This window comes from Scyliorhinus canicula, chromosome 22, assembly GCF_902713615.1.
Source record: "Scyliorhinus canicula chromosome 22, sScyCan1.1, whole genome shotgun sequence".
Taxonomy (NCBI): Eukaryota; Metazoa; Chordata; class Chondrichthyes; order Carcharhiniformes; family Scyliorhinidae; genus Scyliorhinus; species Scyliorhinus canicula.
Genome location: NC_052167.1, coordinates 15,544,348 through 15,560,674, shown reverse-complemented (window position 1 = coordinate 15,560,674; position 16,327 = coordinate 15,544,348). Strand labels below are relative to the sequence as shown.

The 16,327-nt window shown below is 41.8% G+C and overlaps 1 protein-coding gene and 1 pseudogene across 5 annotated transcripts in view; both read right to left on the bottom strand.

Annotated features, from left to right (window-relative positions):
* The window catches only part of LOC119956225 (vinculin), a 134,854-nt gene extending 128,875 nt beyond the window's left edge, over positions 1-5,979 (bottom strand). The window contains exon 1 of one of the 5 annotated variants that reach the window (XM_038783259.1): positions 5,630-5,979. In XM_038783259.1, the coding sequence (XP_038639187.1) occupies positions 5,630-5,797 (168 nt within the window). In that variant the 5' untranslated portion in view covers positions 5,798-5,979. The remainder of the gene's footprint in view (positions 1-5,629) is intronic. The other 4 variants (XM_038783255.1, XM_038783256.1, XM_038783257.1 and 1 more) reach the window with 4 other exon arrangements.
* An 8,603-nt stretch (positions 5,980-14,582) lies between these two features.
* On the bottom strand, positions 14,583-15,147 carry LOC119956121 (annotated as a pseudogene).
* Positions 15,148-16,327: the final 1,180 nt, after the last annotated feature.

Below are 16,327 nucleotides of genomic sequence, written 5' to 3'. Positions count from 1 at the left end.
GGGCAATTTAGCATGGCCAATCCACCTAACCCGCACATCTTTGGACTGTGGGAGGAAACCGGAGCACCCGGAGGAAACCCACGCACACACGGGGAGGACGTGCAGACTCCACACAGACAGTGACCCAGCCGGGAATCGAACCTGGGACCCTGGAGCTGTGAAGCATTGATGCTAACCACCATGCTACCGTGAGACCCCCCTATGACACAAAGGTTGGTGGAACAGGAGGACTGTCAGAGGATACAGCACGATTTAGGTTGTTTGGTAACTTGGGCGGAGAGATGACAAATGTGAGATAATGCATTTTGGAAGGTCTGATACAGGTAGGGAATATACAGTGAATGATAGAACCCTCAAGAGTATTGACAGAGAGATCTAGGTGTACAGGTCCACAGGTCACTGCAAGGGGCAACACAGGTGGAGAAGGTAGTCAAGAAGGCATACGGCATGCTTGCCTTCATTGGCCGGGGCATTGAGTATAAGAATTGGCAAGTCACGTTGCAGCTGTATAGAACCTTAGTTAGGCCACACTTGGAGTATAGTGTTCAATTCTAGTCGCCACATTACCAGAAGGATGTGGAGTCTTTAGAGAGGGTGCAGAAGAGATTTACCAGGATGTTGCCTGGTACGGAGGGCAGTAGATATGAGAAGAGGTTGAATAAGCTTGGTTTGTTCTCACTGGAATTACGGAGATTGAGGGGTGACCTGATAGAGGTCTACAAAACTATGAGTGCATAGATAGGGTGGATAGTCAGAGACTTTTTCTCAGGGTAGAGGGGTCCATTACTAGGGGGCATAGGTTTAAGGGCAAGGTTTAGAGGAGATGTACGAGGCAAGTAGTTTTTTTTTTTTTTTTTTTTTACAGAGGGTACTGGGTGCCTGGAACTCGCTGCCAGAGGAGGTGGTGGAAGCAGGGACGATAGTGACGTTTAAGGGGCATCTTGACAAATACAGGAATAAGATGGGAATAGAAGGATACAGACCCCGAAAGTGCAGAAGATTTTAGTTTAGACGGGCAACATGGTCAGCACAGGCTTGGAGGGCCAAAGAGCATGTTCCTGTGCAGTACTTTTCTTTGTTCTTTGTGGTAAATCTCCAAATTTTCAGTGGTACCTTCGCTTTTCCAGAGAAAATGAACAGATCATATCCCTCTCTGCACAACACTTAAAATTGGCCATGGGAATTGAATCAAAACCTTTCTTTGCTTTATATTATGGCCAATTTAATTTCAAATGACAACAGCCATCCAAAAAACTCATTGGTGCAAAGGATTTGTAAAGAGTTACAAACTGTATATTTGCAGAGTCAATTTTGTGACAAGAGTACAATGCAACAATTGTTACTAAAATGCAGACTAGATACCAATTTAATCTCATTTTATCTGTAAAATAAATTGTGGCCAGGTTGAAAAGTCTAATTACGTATCAAATGTTGATTTTTATTTTTATTATTTTCAGTGTAACAATCAGAATCCACCCACAGTAATGGCATAGGTGTAAAGCTACATCATTTCACCAGCAATTGTCAGACATGCTCTTTTCTGTATGGTTTCAACAACCTCTGTGGATAAAAAGTATTCCATTCGGATGATAAATACTGCCAGTTAAACCACTAAACCTGCCTCGTCCTGCTGCTCACAACTAATCAAAAAATCATTAACTACTTACAGCAGCAGGAACAAACAAGGCATTCTAGCCTATTACAAAAGCATTTTACATCTTCACTAATCCATGATCCTGACGTCATAATGAAAAATACTTTGGGGCTTCAAATCACTGTATTAATGCTACAAAACAATTGATTCCTGATGCTACTGGGAACGTTTACTACCAGATTCCCAGTAATATGGTCCTTTCTTTTCTCCCATGTTGAAGGTCAAATGACGTACTCAACGCCATACAAATTCACAATTAAATTAGGCAAGGCCAAGTTTCTTGTCATTTCCCCACACTCTAAAATGAATGGTGCAATGTTGTAGCGAACAACTAAGCTACATAACAATAAGAGTAGTCATAACAGTCAAATCATCAGAGAACGGACTGCCATTGCATGTCATAATTTCTTCAAGGACTCTGTTTGATAGAAGAAAAAAAATTAGATTTAGCTAAGACAAACTGACAAAGAGCAACACCCGCAAGTCATGCTCAGGAAGTAATCTATTTTTCCACTGAAATTAATGGATGGAAAATCATGAGCAGCAGACCTGTAACTTCCTAATCAACGCTGCCGATGAGCAGGGAACTGACAATGTTGTTTGGATATTTTTAAAAGTTGGGGTGAGGTGAACAAATCTGACCCCTGCAATTGCAGGCCAAGCAGCCTAACATCACTAACAGCAAATTAATGCAAAACTAGTCTAAAAAGCAGGCTAGATCTATTAAGCAGGCTGAATCTATTAAGCAGCAGCTCAATAAGAAACAGCTAGCGTGGATTTTGACAGGGAAGATCACGTTTGACATATTCCCACTTCTTTTGAGGATTTTATAAGTAGATGGACATATTCCCAACTAAGTAACTTATTTGAACTTTTAGACAGTTCAACAACTTCCAGATGAAAAGAATCAAAATGAAACAAAATAGATGCCGCCAGGGTTAGATTGAGAGGGCAAGAGGAGATCTAGGGATGGGAGTGTGATGGGAACGTTTGACTAGTTTGATTAAAAACGGAGAGCAAACCATGTACTCCAGCCAGGTATACAACTATCAAAAGTAGTATGAAGGACTGTCAATGCAAGTCTTTGGACCATTATTCATTTCTTCCATGAATGGCCTGCATACAGAAACCAATTGCAAGCTTGGTAATCTGCAGAATTTACTCAAATAGTGACAGCATGGTACATCAAATAGATGGTACAGAAGGCAAACCCAGAATATAATATTCAAATCAGCAGCATAAATTCAAAAGAAAAGTAAACTGACTAGGAAATTATTATTTGCCAAAAGGTTAATATATCTTTGTATTAATATCCCATGCAATGTGGAAATGGCATAGATTTGATTGCTGTTGCAGGCTGGCTGTCCAACACAGCTCACTTTCTGGACTAGTCTGTAAGCTTATTCTTGGATTTTGGAAGCTCCAGGCTGGTTGATATATATTTTCATGGTTCTGCACACAAGCTTCAGTTGTTCAGCTTTCGTGGCCGATAGGGCAGGTGAATTTGGACATGAGGAAATCATGAATCAGTTTTTAAGGATTCTCTGGGCCCAAAATGCCACAATGAACACCATCAGTAGGAGATCTGCAGCGGAGATATCTGAAGAGATTATTATGAAGACAGAAGTAACAAGAGTGAAGATTGCAATGGGGAACAGTGAATAATGATCACAGAGGAGAAGATCGGAGGTAAAAGATTAGAGCTCATACATCAAAGCAGCAGCAGCAATTGAGTGTGACAGGCAAAACTGAGTCGTATAAACATCCTAAGTCCAAAGTATGCCAAGCCTAAAAGTAGAAAAAGGCCAGGTCTGGTTGACACTCTGACCAACTAATTTTAATGAAAGCATTTGATTTCTAGATGCAAATTCTGTGCATGTTAATAATGAACCATACAAAAAGACTCAAATCTTGTAATATTTGAAAAGATTTTGTTTAAAGATTCGACAGTTACATCGAAAATTTAGGGACGGTTTTCATATGGAACTGTGGCACATGGATCTGGCTCTTTTTCAAATGCTTATACACCTGTGAGTAAAAATTACTTGAAAAAGTTTTGATAGGTTAAATCTATGGGTAATTGTATGAAATTTTATCTAAAAATTAAAATGTAAACCTCAGAGATATGTTCAACATTCTAATTTATTAATTAGTCAGAGAAGGGTCGGGGACAATTTTCACTGGTTGCTGTTCTAGAAATAGAACTAGAATCTTCTTTATAAAAGAAAGCCAATTCCTTTTCCCCACCCATTCAGTTTTTTTCCTCTCTCCCTCCACCCTACATCTCCAGCAGGGAATACAGAGAGGAAATGTATCATGATCATTATCAAGGCACATTAGAAGGTATTGGAAATTCTTAAAATAATTACCATTACCAAATACAGCTCAAAGGGTGATGATGAAAGATTTAGATAATGATACAGCAGTAACAACTATTTGTACAAAAACCTCACAGACAAAGGCACCAACTTCAAATGGGCTCCTGCCCAAAGGACAAAGAGCTTTTAACGTGAACACACTTTTTTGTTACTTTTTTTTTTAAATGTAGAATATCCAATTCATTTTTTCCAATTAAGGGGTAATTTAGCATGGCCAATCCATCTACCCTACACATCTCTGGGGTGTGGAGGCGAAACCCAGGCAAACACGAGGAGAATGTGCAAACTCCATATGGACAGTGACCCAGGGCTGGGATCGAACCTAGGACCTCGGCGCCGTGATGCAGCAGTGTTAACCACTGCACCACCGTGCTGCCAATTTTTTGTTACCTATTGAAGTTTAATAATCATAGGGCAGTATTGGCCAGACAGTGGCTACTCAGAGTCATAGAGTTAGATGTTTACAGCATGGAAACAGTCCTTTCGGCCCAGCTTGTCATCACGAAGCTGGTCCCACTTACATGCATTTGGCTAATTTACCTCTATACTCACCAAGTAAAAATACAGTTCACACATTAGGCAGTACATCATAGACATCTGAAAAGGCTGAGTTTTTATCAACAGCATTCAGATTGTCATTGCATGGAAAATATTACATTAACATTTTAATGTAAAAGAGGCAGGTGAGTTTCTGTCACAAAAACATGCACTTAATTTGAAGTACTTTTTCATGAAGATTACAATGCTCCCTGAAGAAGTTGCATCTTGGGGGATAAGATTATTCACAAACTGTAGATTCAATCAAGACAACCATTTAAACAGGATACAAATGTTGAAGGTGGCACCGATGTCTTCCGGTGTCTGTCAAGGAAGCTACTTTTGCCAAACTAACCACAAACCAACTTGCATTTGGCCGAGAGGGAAGCGTTATACTATAAGTTTCAAGTTCTAGATGTTTTTGAAAACAAACTGCACTCTTCACTTAAAAGCCATGTTTCTTTTTTTTTTCCTAAATCAACATAACTGAAAAAAATGGCTAATTGGCAACAGGCAGCATGAGAAATGTGTACCCACAGGGCATGCTCAACTGACGGCAAGTGGGAAACAAAGCCTTTCAGAACTCTCACAGGGTTTGGTCTAGAGCTACAGTTAAACATGAAACTATTAAAGATGCATGAGACGTCGCGGGGGGGGGGGGGGGGGGGGTGGAAAACACTAGATATCGCAACAGCCATCTTCATGCAACTCGGTGGCAGACACTGAATAACATATTGAAACTGTTTTGAAGTATATTTTGATGTTATTCAAAACTACACGCCCAGCTGTGAAGTTTTGTAGCTCGGAAATTCGCATAAGGGATATCAATGGTGGGTCTTCTGCTACTTTTGATAACGATGTGGACTTATTCAGGGGGAAATCCTACTTACTGCAACTTAAATCAACTGTCACCCTGAATGAATCATGCAATGTCCCAACTGGGTTCTGGTGAACTCAACATTTCTCCCTCAACCTTTGTCTGGGAAAACAGGATGCTTTGGTTTGATCTTTGTGTCTGCACTGTGCACACTTCACCCCGAGGGACTTTCGGCGGACTTACCCTCACTAGATTACTGACAGCTGCCTGCACGGCGGCAACAGGGCCGGTCAGGTCAGGTATTGCTTTCCCATCTACTTCGCCCTCTTCGTGCATAATCACCAGATGGGAGATCTGTTGAGCGACCGGCTCCAGAATACTTTCTATCGTCTTCGTGTGAAACACAGGCATCTTGGCGGCTCGGCGGGTAGCGGATTCCCCCCCTTCCTCAAAAAAAACAAAGCAATGCAGATGCAGACAAGAGAAAGAGGTCCACTCTCCGTCAGACTGGCTCACAGATTTCCCCCAGCTCCCTCCTGGGAAGACTCTGCCTGCAACAACGGACAGCCCACACCGCCCGGCCCCGCCCTTCGCCGGGCAGCATTGCGTCACCGCTGGAACTCCGCCGCCGCCTCGGCCGCTCTCCGATTGGTCGGCGGAGCCATCAATCAGCTGTAACCATCCCAACCCCCGCCCCCGCCGTTTCCGTTGGCGCCCGCCCCTCCCTGCCGGTGACGTCAGGCATTCTATTCCCTTACATGGGAATTTTGTCCGGGCAAAAAAAATGGAATGTTCGGCGCGGCTTGAACTGGCGAACGTTCCAAACCGTTGGGCTCGTGCGTGCTGACTGAGCCCGCAGCCTGCGCTATAAATGGTCCTGCAACCCCCCCCAGGCCAGCCGGCTGGTCAGAGTTAGTGTTCGCCACTTAGGTTCGTTGGCCATCACTTCTGTCCCTCAAACGAGTGCCTCAGGCCACAATTTGAGTTTTAAAATGAATAAATAATTAACTGGATGATCGGGGCGGGGCGTTGGGTAAATTGCCCACAGTTGCAAACTTAATTCGCACAAATATCTCTTCAGTTTGGAAGCACTCTTTTACAATAAACCTGACGTTTAAGACCGTAAAGTATCTTAAAGAAGGCAGCAATAATTCCTACACTTGAGCCTGATGGTACATGTACGAGGGGAGTTAACATTGAAAGCAAAGATTTTATCCATATCATTTCCTAAAGCACTCACCATTCTTTGTTTACTCTGTCTTCTATTGGGCGGGTGTATTTATTGCCCGATTTAATTTACCAGATGTGAATGTTGCTGAGGGATGGCATTCACCTATGAGGCAGGACATTACTTTGAAGGACACTGGACTGGAGTTTCCTGAAGGGAAAGCTATTTCCCTTCACTCAACGCTATTTTTTTTCCCCACAACTCATTCAGTCCCCAAGCTGAACTTTCCATTTTGAGATTCGAACTTTTTCCTACATTCTTTTAATCACAACATCCCCATTTTGGAATTCATAATAAATGTCGAGCTTCTTATCAGAAAGAAAATACCACAGTTTGTACATTAAATGTGTAAACGTTTTCCCCAGATTTTGTCAGATGACATAAAATATTGAAAAAAGTTAGCATGGAGTGTTAGACATGTGACAGGCAACAGGACTGTTGGATGTTTGCCCAGGTATTACCCAGTTATTACTTCATCAAGCTAGTATTTGTCCCACTTGATATTTTATCAGTAAGAGAGTCAGTTTGGATCATCGTTGTTGATCTATTTGTTCCAACTAGGAATATTACTGTATGACCTTTTATGTGTTTGTTTGCTTCTCATTTTCAGCTAATATCACTGACTAACAGCAAAAGTCTCATCATTGGCCAGTCCTGTGCTGTGCGTTGTGGTGGCACACACAAACTGAGTCCCTTGTGGTACCAGGCTTCTGAGGCGGATTGACCCCCCAACATGCAGTATGAAGGCCCAACATCATGTGCACATATCATGGTGTTCATGAATCAAACTACCTCTGAATAGCTCCACTGCCCTTTCGATATTTTGGATAAACACTGCAAAAAATTTGGATTGGAACCAAACACCAACTGAAGTCTTTCTGGCATCTTCTGCACCTAAGTCGGTGCCAAATACAGTGTTGTACATTGCTTTGGTTGAGTGGCAACCCTAATGCTTGGTAACTCAGTTATTCCCAGACCTGCATCCTGGGGAGGTCACTCCAGTTTCAATGCAGAATGTTAATACAGGAGACAGCAGTTATGAGTGAGGAGCAGAACTTGATTGGGTGTCTGACGTTGAGGGGGATATTTGAGTCCCACTGGTCTGCTATTGCTCACCTCAAGTTGGGCAGTTCCTGACCAGTAAGATGCTGATTTCCCACCTGCTTCAATAAGTGCTTGGAGCTTAAATCTCTACTCAGCAAGTAAATTGAATTCATCGCACTGGGCAATGAAGAAAAAGTTACAAGATGCAAACTCTTCAATTGGCAACCTGTGACATCAGGACCATGTTCACAGAATTTTAAAATGGCTTGCTAGTGGTCAGTAATGCCTGTAAAACAGCTGTGATTGACATGGAACTTAGCAAGATGAATATTGATGGATCTTCCCAACAATAGAATAAGACTCACTGAAAGTAAAACATTTCACGTTCACCTGACCAGGGAACAGTTGAGAGGAAAGGTATGAGTAGAGAGTAGGCTTTGCTGTAAGGCACTACTATCAATGATAGAACCACCTCAAGAAAATGGTTCAGAACATGTTCTCTCTATTCAGCTCTTAAATCAAACCACGCCAGTTAATATCCAGTACCTCCGTACCAATGCTATGCTCCACTGCTGAGTTAAACAACCCGACCTCTGGGGAGCTTGGCACTGCAATCAGCAGAATCCCTATGTCAGAACATCTTTACCTACAGGAGAATTTCAACGCACCATGAAACATGACCCTCATGCCTCGGATATTATAACTTGGGAAAAATGAATGACAGTTGATAGAGTTTACTACGGCCATGAGCTTTGAGTAACTTTCAGAAAAAAAAAAATGTCCTGGAGGAATCTGAAATCCAGGCTCTGGCATCAGCTGGACCTGATCATCACCAATCTTGACTCTCTGAGCAGCATTCCCAACACATGTAGCCATCACTATGCTGACTGTAATAGAAATCACTTCCTGCTTGGAAGCTTATTCATTCAAAACAGGAAGGTTATATTTGTAACAAAGTCAACCATACTGCCTTCCCAGATAGAAGCAACTGAATTAAACAAGTGCTTGCTGGGATTCCCATACCACTCACCAGTGAAATACAACATCATCTGAGACACCCTTTGCAGTATCACACATGACTGGTTCAGGGCTAACAGAAACTGTCATTGAAGCCAGGCAATCTGCCACTAATTACAAATGAGAACTGGCAAGTACAATCTGAATGCATTAAGAATTATGAAGTGAAGTCCAACAGACTACTAAACTTTGCCATTGTGGTTAGACGGCACGGCTGCACAGCGGCTAGCACTGTTGCTTCACAGCGCCAGAGTCCCAAGTTTGATTCCCGGCTTGGGTCACTGTCTGTGCAGAGTCTGCACATTCTCCCCGTGTCTGTGTAGGTTTCCTCCGAGTGCTCCGGTTTCCTCCCACAAGTCCCGAAAGATGTGCCTATTAGTTGAATTGGTCATTCTGAATTCTCCCTCAGAACAGGCACCGTAGTGTGGCGACTAGGGAATTTTCACAGTAACTTCATTGCAGTGTTAATGTAAGCCTACTGTGAGACTAAAAGGTTATTATTACAACATTACGAATAGTTTTATGTCCTCCAACATAGGGAATGCTAGGGGCAAAACATTCCATTGGAAACAAAGGCAGGGGAATACATAACTGACTGCAATAAACAGTTGGAGGAGATGAGTGGAACACCACTAGGTGGCAGAACTATAACTGATACATCTATCTCCGAATTATCACTGCAAACAAATACCTATTCCACCAAGGGTGAGAAGAAATTTACAGCACTGGAATTAAAGCATGACTCAGGCCCCAGACAAAAGGCATGGGAAAGCTTGTAACCAGTACCACGAAAGCATAACTTTAAGGATAGTGTAATGACTTGAAAAAAAATTTGATGTGGTTGTATTTCTATGAATTTTATTTTGGGTGTATGCGTTGACTGTTTGAAATAGGGAACTGGCTGGTAACAATGAATCACAGGAACAGTAATAGGTAATTTCCTACATGAGATTGTGTCTGATCTGTACCTGGACTCTGCCGACCTGCTTTCATTCCATAACCCAACAAAAATCTATCAATCTCTAACTTAGAAAATTTCAATTCACCTAGCTTCAGCTGGTTTTTAGAGGGGCATGTTCCAGATTTCCACTGCCATTTGTGTGTCGTGCTTTCTGCCATCTGCACCGACCCTAGCTCCAAATTTAAGTTTGTACCCACTTGCTCTACGCCACACAAGGAAATAGTTATTTTTTTCTCCACGATCCATGTCTTTAAACATCTCACTTAGATAACCTGTAACTTCCATACTCAGGGAATGCAAGCTTGGTTTATGGAATCCATCCTCCTCCTAATATAACCCTTTAAGCCCCAGTATCATAGAATTTACAGTGCAGAAGGAGGCCATTCGGCCCATTTGAGTTTGCAACGGCCCTTGAAAAGAGCACCTTACTTAAGCCCAAACCTCCACCCTATCCCCATAACCTAGTAACCCCACCTAACCTTTTTGGACATTAAGGGCAATTTAGCATGGCCAATCCACCTAACCTGCACATCTTTGGACTGTGGGAGAAAACTGGAGCACTCGGAGGAAACCCACGCACACACTGGGAGAATGTACAGACGCTGCACAGACAGTGACCCAAGATGGGAATCGAACCTGGGACCCTGGAGCTGTGAAACAACAGTGTGAACCACCGTGCTAGTGTGCTGTATAATGTTATATCTGTGTTGCACCCTCCCCTCCAAGGTCAGTCCAAAGATGTGCGGGTTAGGTGGATTGGCCATGTTAAATTGCCCGTAGTGTAAGGTTAATGGGGGGATTGTTGGGTTACGGGTATACGGGTTACGTGGGTTTAAGTAGGGTGGTCATTGCTCGGCACAACATCGAGGGCCGAAGGGCCTGTTCTGTGCTGTACTGTTCTATGTCTATGTCTATGTCAGTGTTCTTCTGAAATGCAATGAATTCAGGACTCCAAATGGCATTTAACCATAGCCTTATATAGTTGTAACGTAACTTCCAGCCCCTTGAGATAAAGAACAACATTTAATTTACCATTTAAATTATTTTTACCTGGCGACTAGCGTTTAGTGATTTCCTTGTTCAGATCCATAAATCTTCCTTCTCACCATTTCAAAAATATTCTGATGTTTCTTGGGTCCAAAGTGGACAGGTTCACCTTTCACCTAGATCTCCATCTGCCACAATTTATCTCCTTTTGCAACTTTCTGCTCCAATGTACTCACTGTGGCACGTAACTTGATGTCATCAGCAAACTTGGATATGATGCTCCATTCCTTCATCAAAGTCATTAGTAAATGAAAAGCTTTGGCACAGGGTTGATATTGGAAAGAGTGGTGTATTACAGCTCAAACTATTACAAACCAATTTCATTCTTTGAAAAATTATTACAGCTGCTGGAGTAATCCATTAAGCTGCAGGTGTGGGCTAATTGCAACTCCCTACATGAAGGGTTTGACTACATCTGTTGGAAAACATTTTTAAAATATAATTAATTTGATGTATTTCACTCTTAAAATGAATCAAACTCCTAAATGCTGAAGTTAATTGTGAACCGCCTTGGGTTTTACGAAATGAATGTAATTTTTAACTATTTGATCTTGATGTCTTACAACTGTGCTGTCGAAAGGAGCTCCAGAAAAAGGGAGGGAAGTCTGGCAAATGGTTACCCTTGACATTACCGTGCTTCACCTCGTGGTGATCAGTTTGGTGAACCTCTTACTCATAATTACCAAGTCTGAGATCAAGCCTCGAAGCTATGCCATGCTACAAACGGTAGAAAAATCTTTAAAAGCAGATATTGATTACCCTCTAAAACTAAATAAATTTTTAGCACTAAACTTAACTCTTGATGTATTGGGAAATTTCATTTGCAACAGCTAAATAATCATTCCTTACAAAGGTCAGGCACAAAATACTGTAAGGCAGCTTTTCCACTTAATTAATTAACAAGGTGCCTTTGGACAATATTTCTTCCTTCTGTTGTGTCGTAATCATGATATATAAGTATGACGAGATAAAAGATGGAATCCCAGAAAGATTGGAAGCTTCACATGAGCACAGATTATTTTGGATCTATGCCATGCATGCCAAGGACATTTGCAGTCAAACTACTTCATATGGCAGTCCGGTCGATTTCATTTCTTCTTTCCACTTATTTTCAGCTACTTCATTTCTCTGTATTGTCCTCTGACCCATTATACAAAGTAATAATGCACTTTTCCAGTCATCAAACAGGGTATGGGTATTGGGTGCTGTGTTACTATCCCATTTACAGAATTAGACTAAGAAATTTAACATATATCCAGCCTGATTTCATTGAAATCAGTGAGCTATGGCACTATTCAGGCAACTTGTGCCTGTGTCAGGATCTGATAAACTGAAAATGCCAGCCATTGATAGATAGATCTTGGAAGAAGGGGAGGTAAAGGGTGGGAACACTGATCCGCAGTGCTCTGCAGTATTTTTGTGAAGTCTGACTCCACAGAATTGAGGACCATGGCTATTTATTGAGTGGTGCCTCGAAGGATGCAGTCATATGACTACCATGCACAGAGGCTTGAGATCGCAACGTTTAGGGCTTGTCACATTCCACAGTATTCTGTGGAATTTACCAATATGTGGTTCAGAAAGTCTACTTATTCAGCAGTTTCTTCAACCTTATTATGTGAGTGTTTTACAGACACAGCTAACACTGACTACAAAGTTGAATTTTATTCTTTCATTATTAAGTCATCTTTGGTTTCCAACACTTCACGGTTCCTGAATCAGTGTTCGAATTAATCTGCATAATAGTGCAAAATGTTGAATGCTGGTTGATGAAGCTGAAAAGTCAGTTTTGTTAATTACAAATTTTCCTTGGGTATCCTGAACTCGTCTACCTCTGTTACCTACAAGAATAAACAACGTGTTCCTGCAGCTGAACACCAATGAGAATTACATCATCACAGATTACCTGTATGATATTTCTAATTCCGTATTATATGTTCAGTTTTTTAATAAATTTAGAGTACCCAATTCTTTTTTTCCAATTAAGGGGCAATTTAGCATGGCCAATCCACCTCACCTGGGTTGTGGGGGTGAAACCCATGCAGACACTGGGAGAATGTGCAAACTCCACACACACACAGTGGGCCGGGATCAAACCCGGGTCCTCAGCGTCGAAGGCAGCAGTGCTAACCACTGTGCCTCCCTCAGTTTTTATTTCTGATTTAAAGCATTTGCTAAATCTTTATTTTTGTTCACATTAATTTGGCTCAGTGATGACACCCTGGATTAATTAAACTCCTAATTTAGGCTCTGGTGTAAGATTGAGGGAATGTTGGATGTACCACCTACAGGATGAGATGCTAAACTGGCTAAACTGGGAGTCTCTGACTGTTTAAATGGACATCAATGCTGGCAGTTTGCCATCAATTGTCCCCCCAACCCCTTGGGAAATTCCATTTCAGCATAAATTACCTTTTTGGCTAGTAACAGAAAATGCTGGAATGCCTAGTTATTGCACCAAAAGTAATAGTAGTTTGAATGTGAAGTGCCTGGCAATTTTATAATGAGTGAAATCAAATTAGCCTTGGAGTCATGGGTGAAAGGACCACTCGAACTGAGACACTTGCCAAGAATGAGCATGCCAAGATGCAAGCAGAAGGAACAAACATCTCCAAGTTTCAAATGTTGAATGGTCAAATAGAAGGAAACAATCAAATGGTAGTTCCTGAAACGAAAGGAAGTATATACGCTGAACAGTATTTCAATATGAGGGATGTGATTTTGGTGTCATGCTGTGTGCAGTAAGTTGGAAGACAGCCTGATTTAAAATAACAGGGATATTATCAGAAAAAATTACATAAACACTACTGTAGAATTAACACTTGCAGGAATTTATCATGATGTGGAGATGCCGGCGTTGGACTGGGGTGAGCACAGTAAGAAGTCTTACAACACCAGGTTAAAGTCCAACAGGTTTGTTTCAAACACGAGCTTTCGGAGCGCAGCTCCTTCCTCACCTGAGGAAGGAGCTGCGCTCCGAAAGCTCGTGTTTGAAACAAACCTGTTGGACTTTAACCTGGTGTTGTAAGACTTCTTACGGAATTTATCAAGTATTTATCATATTTATAAATGCATATGCATTAGAAATAATGTAGTAATTAGTCAATAAATGCAGAAAATCTGATGTCACCATAAACAATATTTACAGGAATTTATTTGCATGGCACCAGATACAAAATTCTCCACAAACAAGTGCTTTAGAATGTATTTTTAAAATTAGCATTAAAACATATTCTTTGACATTTTATAGTTGTAGCCTGATGCAGTTTGATTATTACAGCTGAAAATTGATTTTTCATAAAGCATTTTTAATCATTGTCTAGTCCACCATCTGTGAGGAACTCATTTTAAATAAATGAAAATTACATTAAGAAACTTCAGAGAAGGGCAGCACGGTGACACAGTGGTTAGCACTGGGACTACGGCACTGAGGACCAGGGTTTGATTCCCGGCCCTGGCTCACTCTCCATGTGGAGTTTGCACATTCCCCCCCGGTCTGCGTGGGCTTCACCCCCCACAACCCAAAACTATGTGCAGGTTAGGTGGATTGGCCATGCTAAATTGCCCCTTCATTGGAAAAAAAAATAATTGGGTGCTCTAAATTTATAGAAAAAAAAGAAACTTCAGTGAATCATTTATTGTGCAAGAAAATATGAACCTCAGAATCATCTGAGTCGCATTGGCAGATTCGGTTTAATAAGGACATGAGCATTCCACACCGAGTAAAAATAAGAACAAAGTTTTATTTACAAACAACATACACTTCACAGCAGACGCCAGGTTTCAGCTTTATCGGTGCTTTCCTGGTCGACCTTGTATGCACTGAGTAATTGAGATACCCCACCCCTAGCGGGGGAACTTGTACTCCGCAAGGAGCTCGGGGAAGACGAGCATTCTCTTATTTTTTTATTTTCAGAAGATATTTATTATTAGATGATTAGCAGATTAATCTACAACGCACCAGCCAGGATTAAAATTTATCAAAATTGGCCACCTGCTTCATACCTATAGCACTTGACTTTGGTGCAATCCTCTTGAATATGCCCAAATTCTCCAAATGAATAACATTTCTGCTCATCAGCAGGATCACAGTCACGCGCCAGATGTCCAGGTCTGCCACAGTTATAGCAGCATTGCTCCCTCTCCTTCTTTGGCTCCTTGCAAACTTTGGCAATGTGGCCACCCTTGCCACAGTTGTAGCAGGCATCTTCCTGGAGCTCACAATCCTTTGCAAGGTGGCCCGATTCACCACAGCGATAGCAGATATCACTTGAAGCAGTGAAACTTCCTCTGCCACGACCTTTAATCCGACTGCGGCCACCTGCTCTTGGGCAGTCAATGCCCAGTATACCCACATGTAAAGCACTCCTGGTTGCTCATGGTGAAGTATATTCAGTGGTCTCAGCGCTGAGCTCTCTCTCCTTTTTTTTCCTCCCCCCCCCCCCTCTCAGCCTCACGACCGCTGACTTTCGTTTTTTTTTCTCTTTCTCAGACGAGCATTCTCACCCCGTAGGTCCCGTGCAGGATGTTACAGTCCCTTAATTAATTAATTAAAATAAATTAAAAGATGTATTAGTGTCCTTTCACCTAAAGAGAAAAGCAGCGTAATTTTAGGAGGCTTCGTGATGGAATGGGTGCAATTAGCAGAAGTGCACAACAGTGATTAATTCACTCTCGATGCTCGGCCAGTTTTGTGGATGGGCCAGATTCTTGTGAAATATGTTTTAAATTAGCCCCAAAGATAATAATAATAATCTTTATTATTGTCACAAGGAAGCTTACATTAACACTGCAATGAAGTAGCTGTGAAAAGTCCCTGGTCTCCACACTAAGGCGTCTGTAAAGCTCCACTCATGCTGGATGTAATATGCGCTTGGGAACATCGGAACAGGAGTAGGCCTTTCAGCTTGTCAAGCCTGCTCCGCCATTCAATACATTCATGGGTGATCAGCTTGTTCAATGCCTTTCACCTACGTTATCCCCATAACTCTTTACATTATTGTTAATTAGAAATCTTATCAATCTCTATCCTAAAGGTACTCAATAACCAGATTTCCACTGCCCTCTGGGGTAGAAAATTCCAAATATTCACAACTGTGTAAAGAAATTTCTCCTCATCTCGATCGTAAGTGGCTTCCCCTTATTTTCAAATTGTCCAGACTCTGCAACCAACGGAAACATCTTACCTGCATCTACCCTATCTATTCCTTTAAGTATGTTATATGTTTCAATGAGATACCCTCCCTTCAAAACTTTGGAGAATACAAGCCAAGTTTGCACAATCTCTCTTCATAAGACAGTCCCATCATAAGAACATAAGAACTAGGAGCAGGAGAGGCCATCTGGCCCTCGAGCCTGCTCCACCATTCAGTGAGATCATGGCTGATCTTTTGTGGACTCAGCTCCGCTTTCCGACCCGAACACCGTTACCCTTAATCCATTTATTCTTCAAAAAACTATCTATCTTTACCTTAATAACATTTAATGAAGGAGCCTCAACTGCTTCAATGGGCAAGGAATTCCATAGATTCACAACCCTTTGGGTGAAGAAGTTTCTCCTAAACTCAGTCCTAAATCTACTTCCCCTTATTTTGAGGCTATGCCCCCTAGTTCTGCTTTCAACCGCCAGTGGAAACAACCTGCC